The 20,994-nt window shown below is 42.1% G+C and overlaps 1 protein-coding gene across 1 annotated transcript in view; it reads right to left on the reverse strand.

The window, feature by feature from the left end:
- The window catches only part of SPON1 (spondin 1), a 170,070-nt gene extending 149,791 nt beyond the window's left edge, over nt 1–20,279 (reverse strand). The window contains exons 1-2 of the mRNA XM_033062126.2: nt 19,520–20,279; nt 12,652–12,758 (exon numbers count right to left, since the gene is read on the reverse strand). Coding sequence (XP_032918017.1) covers nt 12,652–12,758; nt 19,520–19,745 — 333 coding nt within the window. The 5' untranslated portion in view covers nt 19,746–20,279. The remainder of the gene's footprint in view (nt 1–12,651; nt 12,759–19,519) is intronic.
- Between the last annotated feature and the right edge of the window lie 715 nt (nt 20,280–20,994).

Here is a 20,994-nt window from a genome sequence, read left to right on the forward strand (position 1 = left end):
ATTATTGAAACACTCCTGATTTGGGAGGTGAAGAGCAGAACCCCTGAAGTTTAGTCATGGCTCAAGTGTGATATGCAATTTTGAGCAAGTTCCTTCAATACTAAGTCTTCTGTAAAATGGATATCATAAATTCACATCCCAGGAAAAATATTTACAGAATTTAGTCCATGTAAAAACTTTGAAGTCTTAATCAGAAAGACAATAAAATAAAATAAAAGAAGGTTTGAGAACTGTTCTATATCCATAAATGTGCAAATGTGGAGTACTGAAAAGGGAAAATCATTAGGACAAGACTAAGCAAGCTTAACTGGAAAAACATTTAGTTATGATTTCTCAAAATTCAAGAGAATGTACCAAGTATCTTAATAACAAGTTTAGAATTTTATCCTGCATTTATGCGTTCTTCATGTCTTCAATCCTGCAATATTCCTGTCCATATTTACATAAATTTAGCTTATTAGGCTCAGGCATATCCCAAGTTTTTAGAGGATGTGATGTCCTCTAAAAATATGTAAAAACATGACTAGAAAGAGTAAAACTCCAGGGCCAGCTTTTACACAGGTTGCATCAGGTTTGGTCCTGCAGAGAGGAAACCCCAAATCCCTCTCACAGTCAGCAGGGAGAGGGCAAATGGGTTCAGAAACCTCAGGACACACTGCCATGTACACAGTGTTCTTCCTGTGAAAGCTGCCAGTTGCACAACATCTGCACCACACACAAAGCTGGCTGTCCAAAACCTGGGTTTGATTCATTTTGCAAGTAATGCAATCAGTGGAACATCAGATGAACCAAAAGGGAAAAAAAAAATATACAAGTAGAGAGTTTTGAAAAGGTGCCATATGGGTCTTTTTCATCTTTTGGGGAAATCTGACACAATGTCTAAGAAATTCTTGTTTGGAACACATGGTATTGAAGCTAAGGCCATTATATAAGTCCAGTGTCTAAATATATCATAACCCAATTCTAATTCACACAAGCACTTTGTGTAACCTTTATGGACAATAAAAATGGGTTGCTGGAAGATTCCAAAGGAAACCAAGAAACTTTGCTCAGTCAAAAACCCCCACTGCAGCCAATACAGAAAACATTTACAATTCTCTTAATCTGGGATTTATCACAATGTGTGGGCAGATTTGCTGAACAGGAAGGATTAGGGGATGGGGGTGATTTACTGGCTGGAGGTTTTTCCTTGACTCCTACATGTGGGATTCCCACAGTATCATGTAAAGAGGGGCCAGAGCAAAAGGACAGCAATGAGAGGCAAACTGCTGCCTTAGTAACCATTTAAAATCCCTCCCTGAAGCTTCCAGAAGGCATTCCTCATGCACTGGTATAAAATAGGGAGTTCATTTTCCTAGCAAAGTGCCCTATTGCTCAAGAGAGATTGTAGTGAAAAGTATTTCTCCATTTTCATTATTTGTTTGCTACTTTATGTCCCCTCTCTCCTCTACTCTGTATTCTTCCTATTTAAAAGCAGTCTGTTAGCTAAAACAGACCAAAGAGAGCAATAAGAGGTATAATTAAGTCTCCCATACAAGCAGAGTCAACTTTACTCATCCAGCTGAAATTAGGAGGAAAAAAGAAAAAATGGAAAAAAAAACAGATTAAAAGAGTTCTAGGAGAACCAAACCCTGATGTGTGCCTGACAAATAATGAATAAACACTGGCAATGCCCTAAGGAACCTCTACTGCACTACAGACTGTATCAAGATATATAATCATTAAAGTTACAGAACACTAAGTACTAAAGCTACCTCTTGCATACTCATTCTTTTTAGATGTTTCTTTTGAAAAGAAAAGCAGGTTCAAACGAGCTGTGCCCACCCACCAGGAGAAAAAAAAGAGGCAAGAGCAGCAACAGTGCCTCAATTCACACAGATGAGAATAATTGGAGCCCAGTTCAATCTGTGAAGTAAACAGAAGCAGGATGAAGGCTTTTCAATTTACACCTACAGCCTACAAATTAGTAAGCAGTCTGCTAGGATGAGCTTGCCAGGGATTGCATAATAACCCTACCCCCAGCCACAATGCAGGGAAAGGGACAAAATGGTAGCTCTATACCAGCTGGGAATTTCCCTTTCTAATCACTGGCTGCCATGAAAAGCATTCTCAAGAGCCAAACCTCAGCTTTTGTGCAGCTGGAGCAGGAATTTCTTCATTACCCTTGATTTATTCTTGTCTGAAAAATTAATTTCAATGGTGTTTCTTAAGAATCAAAAGTAACTATGCAAAGTATCTTCTGGCAAATGTTGCTTGAGCACTTATTTGGTGATATAGTTATTTCTGTGCCAAAAGTTCAACAGATTACCAGCAATTATGGCTTGTATAAATATCTTGCCTATATTCATTATAGAGAGTCACTTGTCTATACCTTTTGGTGAAACCAAAAGTGCCTAATCCAGAAAATTCTGTTTTTGCAGAACATGTTTTGTACATTCACATCCTGCCTCTTATGCAAACATGAGAAAAATGAAGCTGAATATGTGATTTTTCAGTTTTTCTCACTGCAAGTAAAAAAAGGAGATAGAGCAGAAGGAGGGATGGTTTGAGATAATTAGGTTAAAAAAAAAAAAAACCTCCTCTGAGGGACACAGTTACTCACAAGAAAATTTTCTGTGTCCTTTCAATGGTTGTTAATATGTAGATTTCCACTTTGGGCAGGTCCTTCCTGAGACACAACTACTTGGAGCAGGAGTCGAGAATGATTTCATTAAACAGAACCATGCAAGTGTAGTAGCAGGTGGTACATTATTTCTAGATAAATCCTTGAAATTTGAGAGCTTGGTTAGTAACTCAAGCTCCTACAAGTCTGCCCTGGTGGTGTCCAGATTGGGAACATCCATCCCACGGCTCAGAGGGCTCTGTGGTGATAATTAAGCAGGGCTTGGTTGAGGGGGACAGCAAAGACTGAAGGAAATCAGGATGTGGGATAACAGAGCAGGAGAAATTCTGATGGCTGAATTTGGTCTGTAAGACCGAAGAGAAGCTTTTGTGTAAGCACTTTCAGCTAGAGATATCCTTACAATCCCAGACTTCACAGGGATGAACAACATCACCTTGAAGTGGTCCAGCATTGTGCTAGATAAGTTCTGTGAAATATGAAAGAAAGAGCAACATGATGTGGCTTTTTCAGTCTGGGACTCCAAACAACCTCAACCTGGTCAGGGAAAGAAAACTTCTTAAAGCTACCTCCCAGCCTTGCTGCACAGTTTCCTGGGAAAACAGACCACAGGAAAACAAAGCATCCTGATGAGAAACATGTCTGCAAAGTCTCTTGAGTGAAGGCTAGCACTGAAACAAAACATCTGATGGGATCAGGATGAGAGGGAATATTTTCCAGTTGTGTGAGCCCCTGCCCACCATTCTGAGGACACAATTATGGATTTCCATTCATCACTGCATGAAGTGAAATGACCAAAACCCTCTCTGAAGGTGTGTGAAGACAAAGCACCAAAGGGCAAACACGCTGAATGCACCAGAATCCAAAGACAAGCTCGTTTCCTGAGCAGGTCTGGCATCCCTCTGAGGCAGGATAAATACACAGTGATCAGATGACTGATGAGCCTGGCTTGGTAGGTCATGAGAGAGCCATCACAGCAAAGAAAATAATCAATTACAACTGCTCAGGGCAGCAGTGGGGGCTGAAACAGCATCCTTGGCAAACACTGAGAGGGCACCACCATCCTTAGAAAGGCAGGAGCTGAGAACTGTCAGAATAGCCACTGCTAGGCTGAGAACACTACACATGCAGTCTAGAGTAATGGAAGCTAAAAATATTGTCACTTTAATAATGCAAAAGTGCCTTCTGAATTCAGGAAGCAGTTCTCAAGACAACAGGCACAGTGAGCAGCACTTTTAGTCTAGCAGCAATTAATTCAGCAGTGAGTTGTAGTGAGAACTGACCAGGCAGCCTGAAGGAAAGATTTTTGCCTACAGTAGCCATTCCTGAATGAGTCAGGTGGGTAAACTCCTGAATTTAAAAGAGTCCTTCGGCTTCTAAGTCACCAAAACCTCTCAACACAGTGGAGGAAAACAGAAACAAAAACAACAACAAAAAAAAACCCAAAACAAAAACAAACAAACAAAAAAACCCCACAAACAAATCCCTACCATTTAAATTTAATTGGGACACTTTCTACTGGTGTCTGTGTAGAAGTCCAGACAACAGGATTTTCTTGTAGTCCACATAACCTGGAGAACCTGCCAAGCTGAGCCTCAGCCTTTATCATCACCTACATTCACCCTTCTCTCCTCTATCCCCACTGTCCCAACTCACATGATAGGAAAAGAAAACACATCATGAGAAAAGTCTCTCAGGCACGGACATAATTCCGTATGTCCACAGCCTGTCATTGCAGGCTGGAAGCTGACAGTGCTTATTTGGAGAGCACTGGAGGAATAAACACATTTTCCCAGAATAACCCTTCCATCCTGAGGGTAGCCCTCATGTCCAAACGCACATGGTCACAGTGAGGATGACATCAGGGACAGCTCAAACAGGCCAGATCAGGGGGGAAACACCTGATAAATGCCTCCTGAGCTGATGCAAAGAGCAAACCTTGCTCTAAGGTCCCATTGGAAGTGACATGCTGAACGTTGCCTGATGCTGCAGAATGGCAAACAACATCAGAGGTAATTCTTGGAGCATTTCAGAGCTGGGAGATAAGCATGCTGCTTTCTCTCAGCAAACCAACCAGAGTAATTGATGAGTGCCTTAGATGAAGCTGGGTGACAAAAAGGGAAATCCAGGAAGGAAAAACTAATGGCAGCACTACAAATGAGGAAGAGCTGCTGAATAGATGTCTCAATGAACCTGGAGCCTACATACATCTGGAGTTATAACCCATGACAGCTGCCATATGGCACCTGTAAAGCATCTGACTGTTGCCAGAGGGGTTAAAATGTCTTTACTAACATTTCACATGGCCCAGGTGCCACCATCTGAAGAAAGATTATCTGAGAGGGGAATGACAATGAGTTAGGCAGTTTACTTGGGCTGGAAATAAATGGATATTTGAAGTAAATCCCCTTAGAGTCACTGAGACAGATGTGTCCACTTAAACACTGCCTGGGGAAGAACATACAGCTTTTACTGATTGACAGAACAGAGTTAGAGGGATCCAGACGTTGTCTCAGGGTGACACAACTGCAAATGCAAAACTGGCCTCTAGGCTGGAAGCAAGACCTGAACTGAGAACTCTCTTCAAATAATCCCAAAGGCCAAGAGGCCCAGAATGGGACTCTGATGTGTCTGAAGAGCAGAGTGGAATCCCCAAGGCAGAAGGGAACAGTGCCTCCAGTGTAATTTCCCCTCCTGAGGACTGATCTGTGCCAAATTCTAGGAAACAATTCTTTAATGAGTCTCTTTGGAAGCCTCTTAGAACCAGGACATCTCTTAGCTTAATGCTAATCCAAAGAACAGAATAAACTAATAGGTGTTTTTTCTTGAAGGGGGCAATTTAATTAGGCAATTCTGATATTTTACAGTGACACAATCTGGCTGTGCTGCACTGGCAGTGTGCAAGGCAGGGCAGAAGTTACACTGAGATAACCCAGCTCTGATAAACCTTGGATCTGAAGAGGAGCCTGGAGTTTCAGCCAACCAATCTCAAAAAACATGCTTCCTGGTTTTGGTTTTACTCTTTTTAGTGGGTTTCTTTGGTTTGTGTTTTGGCTGGTGTTTTTCCAGAACAGAACATGAATCCTCACAAATTAAATATTTGTTTAGGCTTAACCCTTTCCAAAAAACATAAGCTCTTGCTGAGATGCAATCATCATTTGAAGTCATTCTCAAGAAAAAGCATTTTCCCAGCAGACAAAAAAAATAAACATAAAGAAAAGAGGAAAAATTAGATTAGATTAAAGAAAGAGGACTAAATATTATGTGGCCAGAAGCTAGATTTTTTTTCCACAGCCAAGTAGGGAGATAGGGAAAGGGCAAAGAAAAAGAAATGTCAGAAGACAAACTAAAGCCAAATTAAATAAAAAAGTTGTTTGTTAAAGTGATGGTCATGATATAGCAAGAAAACCCTTAGAAAAGGCACTCCAGTAAAGCTGAGATGGGCAAGCTGAGCAAGCCCAGCCTAAGAGACTGAATCCCAATTTTATTCAGCAACTAAGTTACATTGCAAGTACAATTCAAAATTTATTTCCTCTTTGTACCTGTATTAGTAGTTCAAAGATCCTCTGTAATAAAATACATAACAGAACAGCATTCAGAAATTTCTTATATTTTCTGATTTTGGTTGTGAAATTTTACAGTTGGAATCATTTATTCTAAAAGACACAGCAGCTGAAAACCATCACAATGTAAAGATTTTTTTGTCTCGTTCATAGCATGACCTGAAACCAGAATTAAAATGTAAAGGAAGGAAGCAAAAAAACTGCGCAGCTGGAATCCAGTTTGGTTTTTGTCCAGCCTCACCAGCAGCAATTAATGACTATCAGAGCTGCTTCTGTTCTGCAAGTTCCTGGTGCTCATCACCTTCTTACATTAATTAATCTTTTACAGGCACAACTACCCTCTGAGACAATTTCTTAACCAAAATTTTGCCTCTAAGTGGCTCAGGTTGAGGTTTTTCCAAAGATATTTCTGTTTAAGTTCACTCAAAGTGTTCACATTTTCCTATCAGTGCTAAAACTGGCAGTGGCAGATACTTTTTTGGGGGCGGGATTTTTATTTTTAAGCTCATTTTTAATCCCTGAATATCATGATATGGAACTTGGAGTTCTAAAAAAAATGTGTGAAAGTGTTCATCAGGGTTAAACAATTCCACCCCACTGGAAAGGTGAACTAGAGTTTGGTTTTCCATTGTAACTCACAGGGGGGTTGTGCCTAGAATAGTATTTGCAGTGATTCTTACAGAAAGAAAACACAGGAATACTCTTGCATTTTTAGATTTAAGTTTTACAGACTTGCAGATTTAAAAAAGATCTACATTTTATAGACTGAGAATTCATGTATACCTGCTTAGTCTACAAATCCTATACCTGGCATATTTGATTCCTTCCTATTTAAAATACTCCTGTAATTATAGCTTTGGATCATTACCTCCTCATGCTTTTAAGCAGTCAGATGACAGACTCTGTTCCAGTGATGAGATGCTGGGACAGGGAATGGAGAGAATGCAAACATGAGTGAAAAACTTGGAAGTTCTTGTTAAAGAAAACTACATCGATTCACACACCTCAGAATAAGTTATTTTATAAAGTAACCTGATGATTTTATATTGGGATACAAGCTTTAAAAACCCCAAATATACAAGCCTAAAAGAACATCAAGATGACCAAAGTATACCTGAATTCTTAATATTAAAAGCTTAAAAAATAATTGCAGTCATTGATTCTTTTAAAAACCATAAAACAACCTTTGCTTATAAATACAGGAATAAATCATTTGAAATGGCTAAAAGCCTTTCAAGAGTGCTTCTTTCAGATTGCACTGTATCAAGAAGATGTAAGATTCCCATAAAGTTCTGGAGCAGAGCATTAGAGGAGCTGCTTTTCTCTGAGGTTGTAAAAATACCTTTTAATCTAAATGTGCAGAGCACATCAGTCAACTGAACAGCATCAAAAGAATGGGGTGAGCAAAACCAAAGAACACATCTGGGCTATTGTTTCAGGGACTGAAGATAAAGAACCACTTACTTACCTTACTTAGCTGACTACTCCAATTTTTCTTAAATGTTTTCTCCTTCAAGCTTTTAGAAATGCCACACCTTTAATGAAACCCTCATTCCTGCTGCTGTGCTTGCTTACTTTCTCACATTGCTTTTGCACAGGTGGGTTGTTAAATTCAGCAGCCTAAACTGGGAATTTTTCTGGTTTTTCTAGAACAAATAAAAGGCAGAAGGACACCTCCAGGAGAACTACTATAGTGAAGGGATTTAACACCAAACTATCCAAAAAATGCAGGTATAAGATGCAAATCCAGCAAGAGATTATGCCAAAGCAGTACAAGGAAGAGCCTAATTTTGAGTCTTTGTGATTCAGTTTGTGACTGAGAGACACAGATCATGTTTGCACACCCTTTTTTATATTGGGTGTTTAATTATCAGGTGTGCTCACAAATAGTTCCATCTTTTGGGGGAGTGAATGACATCTTGAAGGACAGAATTGCAGTTGATAACTTCCTTGATTAATTGGATGAAGTTCTGCATTTTAAAAAAATAATAAAAAAACCACAGACTGAGAAGATTCTTCCTGAACACCAGGTACTCCAAAGCTGTGCCACTCTAGGGATTAATGTATCCAAATTTTATTATTTTAGGCTGAGAGTCCAGATCAACACCTGTGTAAAATGTTGAGGAACGTAAGACTGGAATCTCAACTTGACTGCAAAGCTGGAAGATGGCCCACAGTGAAAACATGAAAATTTGAATAAGGAACAGGTAGAGTGTGTGTGGAATTGGAGGGAGTAAAAAGAGAAAACTTCAGACTATCTTCCTCATAAGGTATCAAGAAAATTCTTAATATAGGAAGACAATTTCATAAGAGAGCAATTTAGCTACTATTAGTGAAGACTCAGTTTGGATGTTAGTAAAAGATCTACGAAGTTCTCCTTAAATTTTCTATTAAATATAATATATTGAAGCATTTAAACTTTAAATATAATATATTGAAGTGTTTAAACTTGGAGAGATGAATTTGTTCTTCTTGTTGAACACTTCAGAACAGATAGACAAAACATCCACCACAATCTTTCCTGGAATATTTATCCTTTTTCAGAGAACAAGGAAGATGAGACGAGGCTCAGTGCTACATTTCTAATATTCTACATTATTTATCAGACAGAATCTGTTACATTGCATACATATGTTGATTCAAATGGCCCATACAGACACTCTGCTGTAGTCAGTCTGTGGTGATTGCTGCCCTGGGGTTTAATTTGCCTTCCAAACGATTTGGAGACTGTTGCTAAACATTACAAAAGAGAGGGATCAGCAGTCTGCACGGCAAGAGCTGGGAATGGTTTGTGTAAAGAGGCCAGTGGGACAGATACCCACAGCTTTCAGAGGCCCTCCCTGAGCTATGCAACCACCACTGCCATAAGGAACAGCCTTATCCCTATATCCCCAAATTTCTGTGGCTGAATTTGGCATCTTGGATTCCCTAGCCATATTTAATTTAGCTATTTAACACATGTTTTGGGGAGACAAAGTGATTTTAAGGCTGGATTGTGTCCTGTGTATACTACAAGGACCAAAAAAACGAGGAAGTTTGGCTGCATCAAGTAAACAAACAGTAAAATCAGATTTTAAAGTCTCAGTGGAGGACAGATTTAGAATGGTGGAGTCCACCCCACGCTTCTCTAAGTAGAGGGATAACCAGAAAGTGTACAGAAAAAAATACCTGTCCAAGCAAGAATTTTGATAGTTGTGCTATTTATAGGCTCACAACCCTGCAGCTGGATGGTCAATGAAGCTAATAATGATAATAATAATAATAATAATGATAATAACAACAACAATACCTGTACCTGGTGCTTGTTCACTGAGCTTTGGGGCTGCTCAGCCTAACCCCAGGGTCTGGCCCTGAGCAGTCAGTCAGGTTTGCTCCACAAAACCTGCTGGAGCTCACACTTTGCACTTTGCAAGTGGCACTCAGAGGTTTGCAAACCCAGTGTTTGACAGTGTCTGAGTCGTGGGAGGGAAGTCTTGTTTGGTCAGCTCCCACTTCATCCTGTGCTGGTTATACTGGGAAGGTTTCTGATGTGAATGAAGCACTTGCTCCATGCAGTGCCTTGTCCTGACTGCTCTCTGAGCAGTGGATTTGTCTCCCCACAGAGGCAGGAGTGTAGCCCAAAAGCTGCCTTTAGTCTCGTGCCATTATTAAGGAATTTTCCCTGAGCTCTGCTGCATTGTGTGATTCCCTGGATGACAGAAGAGTGGCACTCACATTACTGTACACAGCTTTTCCTTGCTCTGCACAGTTGTTCAGCCACCCTTGGCATCTTCCCTTTCTCACAAAAACACAGTGCAAACACCTGAAACAAACATTTATTTTTTCTCTTGGTTGCTCCCACCCAGCCATGGTACAAGGGATGTCTGTATTTACCACTGCAAGCATTCTTGGAATACTGAAATGGGAACCTTGCATCTGTATCCACAGAGGCAGAACAGGCAGACACCACCTGAATAAACTTCAGGGAATTGTGCTAAGGTGGGATGAGCATGGTGAGCACTGTTTAAACCACAGATACACAAATTCAGTTATGGATAACCTCTGAGTCTACCACCTACCAGTAAAAACACTGAGTTCAAATTGCAACCCATACAATGGACTTAATTAAACAATCTTCCCTCAACTGAGATCCCTTGGGCTTTTTTTTTCTTTCTATATAGAAAAAAATTGTATTAAAAAAATAATACTAATATTTATTCTATCTATATAGAATTTCCATTTGCTTCCCACTCTGCTAACTTCAAAATGCCTCTGTACTTCAGCAAAGCTTAGTGAGTTTCTCACTAGACAAAAAGACAAAATTCAGGCCAAATTTTTTCCCATTAGGCACAGCCACAGAGATATTAACAACTGAAATGAATAAATTAATGGTGACAAGCTTCTTTTGAAAGAGATGAAGCACCACTATTTCTACTCCTTAGCAGTAGCTGATCCTTCAATATTAACTTATCCTTTAAAAACCCAAACTTATTGAAAGTCCATAATAAAAAGATTTCTCCCAAATATGAATTTGTTTCATTTTAAGGAAGATTGAGTTATTCCAATCTCAAAGAAGTTCTCATTTATTCTAGATTTTCTTACAAAATGTATGAAAACCAGACAGAGGCTTCTAAGCAAACTCAGTAGGAAAACTGGGCAATTGCTTATTGAGTTTGCACATTGTATTTGCTACATACGAAAATATAGAAGAAATATAGAAATAGAAATATAGAACTATGTTAATTTATGTATCCTTGCAGATGACCAAAATTGGAACTGGGATATTTCCATTGAAAACCTTGAAACCTGAGGCAAGTGAAATCTTCCACCTAGAAATCATTATTAAAATTTTTGCCAATAGTGTTACATATCCTGTAAATTATAATCATTACAATTCAACAATATTTCTAAGCCTGGAAAGTCAAACATTAAACAATCCCTTATGTGAGAATCAAGCCTGCATGCATCATTTCTACTTTCTTTCATAAATATGATCTATATTCTCATTTTCCAGAATTCCCTGCATGGAGTAGCTGAAAATACCTGTTTGTGACTCATCCTTCTGGACTCTAATCCCTTTAATAACAAACATTTCATCCCACTGAATGTGTTCATTAAGTAAAGTACTACAGAGCATAAATAAAACAGCAGAATCTAATTTATGAATGATAAAACAGTCATTACAGCCGTGGTGAACACCTCTCAGAATCATTTTACATCTCAGTGGACAAAAATATCAAGGCAAAGAAACAAAACGACCAAAATATTAATAAGGAGGATTTTGAGATCCACTTTGGATGGAGGGTTCAGGTGTGCCCCTAGGCTCTGGCTAAAATAATGATGCTCATTTTTAACTGTAGGAATGTGTGAAGGCAAGCTGAAGTGCAGGTACAGGAACCCTGACCCCCTTGTACACGCGTGGAACGTAAAAGCCGCTGTGCTGTCCTCATGTCAACATTTGGGCTTACACTAATTTCACAATTATAAGCTGCACTGAGTATAAGCTGCACTTCTGGGTTTCAGCAACTTTTCATTCTTTGTCCATACATAAGCCGCACCTGATTATAAGCCGCACGTTACAGAGTGTGATAAAAGGTATCTGTTCTATCACCATCTGTTGAGGGTGGGGGCAGTGATCCTTATCTCCACGGCAGATATTCTGCTAATGGGCCATCCATTGAAACCAGGCAGGGCATTGTTCTTTATCTTTTCACAACCCATCCTTCCTCCAGCCAGTCATTTTCTGCTCATGGCCATTGAGTCCCACTGTGGGACTGATAAAATTACTGCATCCCATTGGAAGTTGCTCCAGCCAGGGGAAAGAGCCCAACATTTCTTACCAAGATAAAAACAGAGGTTTTGGGACACTAAGGGAGCCCCTTTCCCCACTGGACTCCAGAGGAAAACCGGATTTCTCCACATCACCACTGGACCTCCGGAGGGAAACTGCACCTTGTACAGGAGCACTGCTCCAACTGAGCCACATCTGTCACTGCAGGAGGATGCAGCCACCATGGAATGGGACTGCTGCCAACACCCTGCCTGACGGGGTGTCAGGTTGTACTCTGACTTTGTCAGGGTTTGGAGTTTGTTTCTTTGTAGTACTGTATTTCTATTTTAATTTCCCTAGAAAAGAACTGTTATTCCTAATTCCCATATCTTTGCCTGAAAGCCCCTTGATTTCAAAATTATAATAATTTGGAGGGAGGGGGTTTACATCCTCCATTTCAAAGAGAAGCTCCTGCCTTTCTCAGCAGACACCTGTCCTCCAAACTAAAACAGCAACTTTTCCTTCTTTGTCCATATATAAGCCGCACCTGATTATAAACCGCACTTTGGGTTCGGACCAAAATTTTAGTCAAAAGGTGAGGCTTATAATCATGAAATTACTTTACTTAATCATGGTGTGCATTGTGCAATGTGTATAAAATTCCCCTTTGAGCCAGGCAAATAGCAGAGATTCCAAAGGGTGTGGGAAAACTCTCTCACCTGGAAAGATCCTGCATGGTCTTCCTCCTTGTCCCCTTCCTTTCCCTCCTTGAGTGCGATCAGCGTGAACCCTCGGAAGTAGGCAGGGGTGGCAGCAGAAAGGGTCACTGGGGTGGGATGAGCAGAGAAACAGCAAAAAGCACAGCATTAATTGTAAAATCAGCCCCTTGCACATCATTCCACAGCCTGAAAGGTGTGTGTTCTGAGCTGGCATGGAGTGAAGGTAGAGCGCTGATCACAAGGAAGCCAAGCCAGCCAGAAGACAAAGTGTTCAGTCCAAGTTTCCACATAAACTGAGAAACTCTGGCATGAAGTACCTCAGCTTGTTTCCTTTTCCTCCACTTACTTTTTTTTAAACAGATTGATAATCTGCTCAGATCTACAGGAAGGTTGTTTTGGTGGTGGTTTGGGGGTAGGGACACATGTGCAAGGGGTTTTTCTACTTTAGAGTTTTTCATTTGTTTTAGGGGGTTAGGGGATGCAAAGGAGCATCCCTAAATATTTGACTTTGTTTTTTGTCCCATTCTGAGCACAGACAAAGTACTTCAGTGCACAGAAAGCCTCTCTGCAATGCTCACATTGCCTGCTCCAGCTCAGCTACACTTAACAGGGCACTGCAGCTTCTGGAAATGGGGCATCTCAAAAATATCCTTCCTCTGCCTCATCCTCAGGGCTAAACAGGACACAAAATTAAACTCCTGGCTGAAGCTGACCCCTAAAGGTTGTGCTGCCAGCTCTTACTGCCAACCCAATGCAGCAGACACCTGTCCTGGCAGCACTGGATCCACCAGCAGAGCACAGGTAACTTAATGCTTATTAATCTGATTTTACCATGCTCAGCAGCAGGATTAAATCCCTGATTTGATGCTAGTGCAAGATAACTTTGTGTGACCTGTCTGCTCACCACCAGCAGCACCTGAGTTCACAGAATTATGAGATATTCTGGGTTGGAAAGGAGCCACAAGGATAATCCAGTCCAGCTCTTAAGTGAATGGCTCCTACAGGGGTCCAGCCCATGTTTTTAGCACCAGGCTCCAAACAGCTGAGATAATCTCAGGGTCCTCAGATGAGGCTCTTGTGAACATTATCAGAAAGGGAGAATGAGGCAGAACTTTTGAAATTACCTAACTCTCTTCAACAACTTACAGCAACCCTTCCCTGAAACAGGAGTCAATTTTTGGGGAAAAAAAAAAAAAAAAGAAAAAAAAAGACAGATATATATATATTCATATATTCTAGAATTAAGCTAGAAGAGTCAGAAAATGGAACTCTTAATGTTTTAAGCTTTTGCTTTAAGCATAATGCAAACAGAGTCACTTGCAGTACTTTGTTGTGACACTCTCCAACCCTGACAGGCACAATAAAAACTGAAGACCACCCACAGTTTTCAGAGCAAACTGCAGCTACCAAGGCTGCTCCATGGAAGAGTGTCCACGAGAGTCCCTTTCACACAATAGGCTGCAAGGGGTTGGATCACCTTGGTAAAAATTACAGATTGACCTTACAAGATATGGATTTCAAAATCTACTCCAGAGTTCATTGGGAACATATGGAGAGCTCTTTGATCTAGAAATTCAGTAGCTGAAAAATACAAAATAGGCTATTTGAAAATCTCTAGCATTATGCAGCTGTGTTTGGGTCAAAAACTCACAGTGTTTGTACAAATGTCTAACTTTTCTGACTCTATGTGGGGGGGAAAAAAAGGATTGGAGAGATTTATTCCAATTTTCAAACTTTTGTGCAAGTGGCACACTTTGACCTATAAACCTACAAACACCTGTATAAAGCTGGGGTAGTGATTGCCATAACAGCAACCCCCCATCTCTCAAGATTCTCAACACACTTGTCACTCCATGGAGCCTTATGATGAGGTTAAATGTCATGGTTTTGAGGGAGAAAGAAAATTTCACGTATTATATTCCAAAATGGGATAGCAGCATCATGCCATTAAAATTTCTGCTTACTTTACAAAGCATTGCTCCATTTCATCAATCCATTTTCTGCCCAGTAATTAGCATGATTAGTCCAATTTTGCAAACTTCTGCAGCTCTGGCTAGATGAAAACCCACAGGCAGCCTCTCAGTTGTAAAAACTGAGAACAGCACACTGCTGAACTCAACAGAGATGAACACATTACTCCTGCTTGAACAGAAATTAGCTGCCATAAAGCTCCTTTACATGCAACAAATGTTTCCATATCATGTGCAATTAAAGACTCTGAATCACTGTGAGTAAAAGGTTACACCAGAAATACTTAAATATGTGTGCAAGCAAACAGAGAATCCAGCTGTGAATTGACTCAACAGTTTTCATTTTCCTCACAAAGTTACAGATCAGTTTCCAAAATTCTCAACACCTACCTAGAAAACAGAGAAACGCTACAGAAATATTAGGGAAAAAAAAAAAAAGCAAAAGGCATGCAGTTCCAAAGCCTGACTCATGGTTTTTGAATGCCTGGGTTTAGCAATAGCCCTGCTGTGGTTGCAGTGGTTTTAACCCCGGATAAATCCAAGAGGATGATGTGCCCTCCCCCAGGCTGCCCTGCTCACTCAGCATCCAGGCAGCTGTGCTCTCAGCTGGGCTTGGGAACACATCCAGCCCAAAACTCAAACAAACCCAGCCCAGCCTCAGGGTTCAGCCGGGTCCATCTGCTGCCTGGGAAGGCTGAGCTGGAGCAGAGACCAGGCAGAGCAAAAGGAATAAAACAGGTATTTATTGAAAGGATAAAACAGATATTTATTGAAAGGATTCACCTTGGGCAGTACAAGAGCCCAGCCAGGGCTACACCCAAATCAAGTCCAGGCTGGATCCTGGTCAAGAGTTTTTACACTTTTGTAAGTTTTGGTTCATCTTGGGGTCAGTTATCCAAGCACAGCCCCAGGCTATGAAGTCTCAGCCCCTGGTTTGCCCCCTTTCCCTCACTGTTGTTCCTTTGGGTACCAGTTTGGGTCCCTGATTCTCCAGCTGGGAAGGAATTGTTTTGTCCAACTCCCCTATGAAGAGAACTTACTAACACCTAACAGGAAATTTCAGAGTTACACACTAATCAGCAGAGATTCTGAAAAATAAAAATGCTGAAACCCAAGGCATCAATCCCTGCGCGGCTGCTCCAGGAGCGGCGGGGACGGACACAGGGACACACGGACATATGGACACAGGGACACACGGAGGGACTGGGAGGGCAGGCTGCTGGGGATTCAGGACTCACACATTTAGGGCTGTGTGCTTTGATAGCCCAGAGCACTGGGTGACCCCTGGGCTGGGAAGGTTTCTGTCGGAATTATCCGTGCGCGCAGGAGACACCTCAACACCAGGGTTTATCCCAAATTTATTTATTTATTTTATTTATTTATTCCCAAATCCAGAGCTCGTGCTGGGGTGCCTCTGGAGTCTCTGCCTCTGGAGTGGGAAGCTGTCAGAGCACATCTGTTTCTCACAAGGGACCAGCTCTTTGTTGCATAAGGGCTGAGAGTTCTTGGGCTATCTCTGCCATTTTAAACAACAGCTGTGTCCCGCTCAGGTTCACACTAATTAACTTTCACTGAATCATGTGAACTTCCTGCAAGTGCAAGTTAAGGATTTCACTTTAAATGGAAGATTACGTATCAGCAGTTATTTTTGTCCCCTTCCACCCCTCTGGCAAATCTCTAATTACTTTACAAGTTGCACTTTGGCACACACCTCCAACACGCTCCTCTTTCCCCAGTGTCCCAGGCTGAAGGTGGGGTCTGCAGCTGCTGCTTTGGTTTCAGGCAGGAAATCCGACTTTTCTCATCCTACACAACTGCACACTGTCCTGTGCTGCACATTGCACAAGTACCAACAAATACGCCTTCCAAATTTCATCTGTATTTTGTGGAACGTGGGAATGGCTGATGTAGTTACAGAATGAGTGCCTCTTTGCAAAGTGTTTGCACATTGAGGGGGAAAGAAGAAATGGGAAGAAAAAGACTCAACATTCTTTAGAAGTCCCCAAACCAATGCAAAGGAGCACAACACCTTAAATGAGCCTTTCCTCAAAAACTGAGAAAGCAAACTGACCTGCAAGTGGAAATTCCACTAAAACCAGAAACAGCATCCACACAGAAGGGTATGTAAGGATTATAACTAGTCTAGTGTTCCTTTTCTTCCTCAGAATAATAACTTCATGATATCACAGCAGAAAGTATGTCTACTGCATGTCAGCGTGTGAAATGGGCATACTACTGCCTTTTTGTAGAAGCAAGTTTATTTACATTTTAATAGCATGAAACTTCCCTCATTTTTTCATGGAAATCTCATGCAATCATTAATCTAACTCTACAATCAATAAAGCCAGGACTGAGTCTTTTCAAGGACCATTACCCTGCATCACCATCCAAACTTAAGGCTCATTTGTGCCTCTGAATGCAGCGCTCTGACCTTCAGTGGAAGCGAGAGCAGCTCCACCAAGGTCGAAGGCACCCAGCAGGGACTCCTAGGACGGAGTGCCCACAAAGCTGGTCCTAAGGGAAGACCTGGTCCTACGGGAAGACCTTTTTAATTGTCTGACAGGAGAACATCCCCTTTTTCACTGCTGCCAGTGTTGGCAGGCAGAGGAGGGAATACCCGCTCAGAGAAGTTATTCAGTGCCAGGGCAGCTGTTTCTATCACAGCTCCAGAGGTGGAAAAACCAGGCTTCACATCTCCTCACAGTAGATCCATCCAGGGTTTCCCCTCAGGGTAGATTCTGATTGATCTAAAGGTGAATAACTGCAGGAGAGCCATAAAACCTCCCCCGGAGGCAAAGAGCAGCTGTGAACTGTGGTCCCCTGACTCCCACTCTGCAAAAGTGCTGAGATGTTTCCTCCAGACATTGCAGTTTCAGTCTGATGTGTCACACCAACAGAAAGGATAAATGGATGTCCCTACACTGAAAATACCAGTTTATTCCAAGAGCCCACTAGGGAATGTGCCAAGGATCCAGATTGCATCAATTCAAGCAGGGGCCATGGAAACAGGAATATCTGGCTCCAGTGCTAAGGAGGTTGCACAAGTCTTCTGCCATGTTGCATACAGAGTAATTTGCAGATAAATAAATACAAACAAACAAACAAAACCCCACAGACCTGTCACAAAATCTCATCCTTTTAATCATTAGTTGGATTTTCCATCCTTTGCATAAAACAGTAATAAAGTTCCAGCTGGGCTGTAGAAATGCCTTTGAAAACAAGTTCTCAAAACTGTCAGTGGATTGTCAGTTTAACTCCTGCTATGTTACAGCAACATTTATTTGGGTTCTTCAAACCATTCAGGAATTGTTAAAGAACTATCTACACACCCCAATGTGCCACCTGAATACTTCAGCCCTAAGTATCAGAAATGCAGGCACATATTCTGTTCTACATTTTAACTTTTTACTTTTAGCAGTAATTTTCTCACTTCCAAGCAGCTATAATAGCCTAATGTGATTTTATTAATTGAGTTCCTAATGCCAAGACCTAATATCTCCAGAAAATTAGTTCTGCTAATTCATCTGGGGGTTTCTTTCCTCCTTCATTTCTATGCAATAAAAACTTCTTTGGTTAGATGACTGAAAATGTCCAGTAACGTTTTCACAGAAGTGAATTCCAAAACTTTTAAAGAACGTTCACGTTTGTCACTACCAGAAAACTTGGCACATCTTGGTCCTGCTTAGTAGATGTGTCAAGCTGACATCTTTCAGACTCAAGGTACTAATCCTTATGTCTGGAACAGCTACCCAGCCCGTGGGTAACATGCATTTCCTCACATCGTGTTAAAATAAAACTATTTTTGGGGGAAAAAAATCAAATCAATAGCATGCAAAGTTAGAGACTGGTGAAGCACTGCTGCAGAGGTATTTCTCAGCCTTTGAAGAAACACACTGGTTATGCTACAGACACACTTTTTTCACCCTGTATATACTAAGATTCCCATGGTCATGCAGTGGGAAAACATTGCTCTTTACCCTGGATCTAAGAAACACTCAGAAGAATCTCCCAATAAGTTTTTTTTTTTTAAAGTATGTTACTTATGGTACCTAAAAATTTCCAAAATCGTTTTAAAGTGCTTTTAAAATACAATGTCAACAGTACATTCCAAGAAGGTTTATTTCTGCAGGCATTATGTAGTGAGGCAGGAAAAGTGACCAAAACCTGTGTTTGCCCATTAATTAGTGAAATGCACCCAAATGAGCTTTGGAAGTTCATTCCACGGATTGTATATGACATGCTCAGGGAAGAACGAATGCCTCCATCTCTTATTTACAGTGGTTAGAACTGTCTCTGCCTCTTTCCTGTTTGAACCATCTGTTCATTTACCCAGATAGGGAAAAAAAAAAAAAAAAAAAAAGAAAAGAAAAGAAAGGGGTGGGATAAACGTAAGTGGAAAATGTGGGAAGTTGGCAGTGTGCTGCATCATGTTTGCCCATATGCTAACTCATTATATTAACATCCACATTTCAGGGCAAGAACGATTAGCTCCGAGTTTCCTCTCCTTCCTGCTGAGTGTTAAAGCTTCTGCCAGGCACCGGGTTATATTTAAAGGGATAGGGAGAAATCCCACAGTGGGTAAAGGGGGGGAAGAGTGAGCTTTGGCATCGCTGCAACTTGTGATTTTGTGCACAGAGGGCTCGCCCAAGAGAGGAAATTCCTCGTAATGAGGAATGCTTGGGAGTGAAGTGAGACACCTAAACGCAACTCCTCTCACTTGTCACGGCAGCATCCCCAATAAAGTAATGCGTGGGGAGCATCACCCTGCCTTAACCCCCTCGGTTACTCACACACCCGCCGAGAGGGATGCAGAGATGACAGCACAGACACTCACAGCTCCAGAGCCACCCATGCTCACCCCTCTCCTTAGCCCGGGATGCAGACCGTGTCCAACTTACCCCGGTAACTGTTCCCAGGCTTGTAAAATTCCGGATCGCCCTCCACCCTGAGGCTGAATTCATTGTACCCTTCCCTCCTGGTGCCTTGGGCTCGCAGGATCCGGCTGCAATATCCCTCGGATTTGGCGGCTTTCTCTAAGGTTTCGTCGGGAAAACCTTTGGCCACCAAGGGGAAAGTCAGCGCCAGGAGCCGCAGGGCCAGCGGCTGCAGAAGATGCGCTCCCATCCTCGGAGCTCCGCACAACTTTTGGTGTCCGGGCAGGGCTGGGCAGGGCTGGGCAGGGCTGGCAGGGATGGATAGGGATGGAAAAGGATGGATAGGGATGGATAGGGATGTGTAGGGATGGGCAGAGCGCTCCCGGGCAGCCCCAGCCCCAGCGTGAAGCTGCCAGGGCGGATCGGAGGGAGCGGAGCTGCTGCCGGAGAGAGGGAGGGGAAAAGCAGGGAAGGGGCAGAGAGGGAGGGGACGGCAGGGAAGGGGAGGGGAGAGGGAGGGAGGAAAGTGTGATCTTGCCCAGAGCCCGGAGTGAAGCGCTGTTTTGTTTCAGAGCGGTGTTTATTTAGCCGAGCTGAATTCGCAGGGTTTGGTGAAAAGAGCGGAGCGGGGCACGCTGCTGTCTCCCAGACCCGAAATGAATCACCCGCATTCCTGCCAAAGGCTATAGTTACTGTAGGGATAACAGGGCTCAAGGAATGTCCCGACACCCCTCCCGTCTTCCTCCGAAGCAGCAGACACGACAAACATGTCCAAACATCACCAACTCAGCAGACCGACACAGCCCTGGCAAAGGAGGAGCATCGGCTGCAGCCCCTGGGTACCACTGAGCAGAGACAGGGATGCGGGAGATGGCTGTGCCAGAAACACGGGATCCATCTCCACATCCCCGTGCACGTCTGTGTGCTCACAGCAGCTCCCCTCTGCTCCAGCACTCGGGGAAATCCCAGCAGATGCGAGCAGGGCTCGCTATTTCGCCTTTACGCGACGCTGAATGGCTTCTCTAAATCCACTAAAGAAGATTACAACGGTGGGGGAAAGAAAGTGAGCCTAGACCCCTGCAGTTCCTAACCCCAGGGGTTCGATCCTAAAATGGGATCTCTTTCTCTCCCTCCACTGCTTTGCAAGTGGAGAAGAAAGCAGGAAAGGTCTTCAAGCAGGACCCGAATTCTTTCAGGATGACAGATGCACAAGAGGGTACAAATCCCTTTCCAACCCCTGTCAGAAACAGCAAGCAGTTTGAAGTCCTCCTGGACCCCACTAAGTATCAGATTTGTTGGCATCAGATTTGCAAATTTTGGGTTCCAAACTTACCTTTGGAAGTTGATTACCAACAATCTCACGTTGTGTATCAAATAAAGGTGTTTATGTAAGGTGTCTGTGAGGATGAAGGACCTTTATTTTCTGAAAGATTACTTGCCAAGAGCTTTGCTACTGTAAGCCTGTTTACATTCCAGTCTCTGCTACAGGCTTATAAAAA

Source organism: Catharus ustulatus, chromosome 6 (genome assembly GCF_009819885.2).
Source record: "Catharus ustulatus isolate bCatUst1 chromosome 6, bCatUst1.pri.v2, whole genome shotgun sequence".
NCBI classification, from domain to species: domain Eukaryota; kingdom Metazoa; phylum Chordata; class Aves; order Passeriformes; family Turdidae; genus Catharus; species Catharus ustulatus.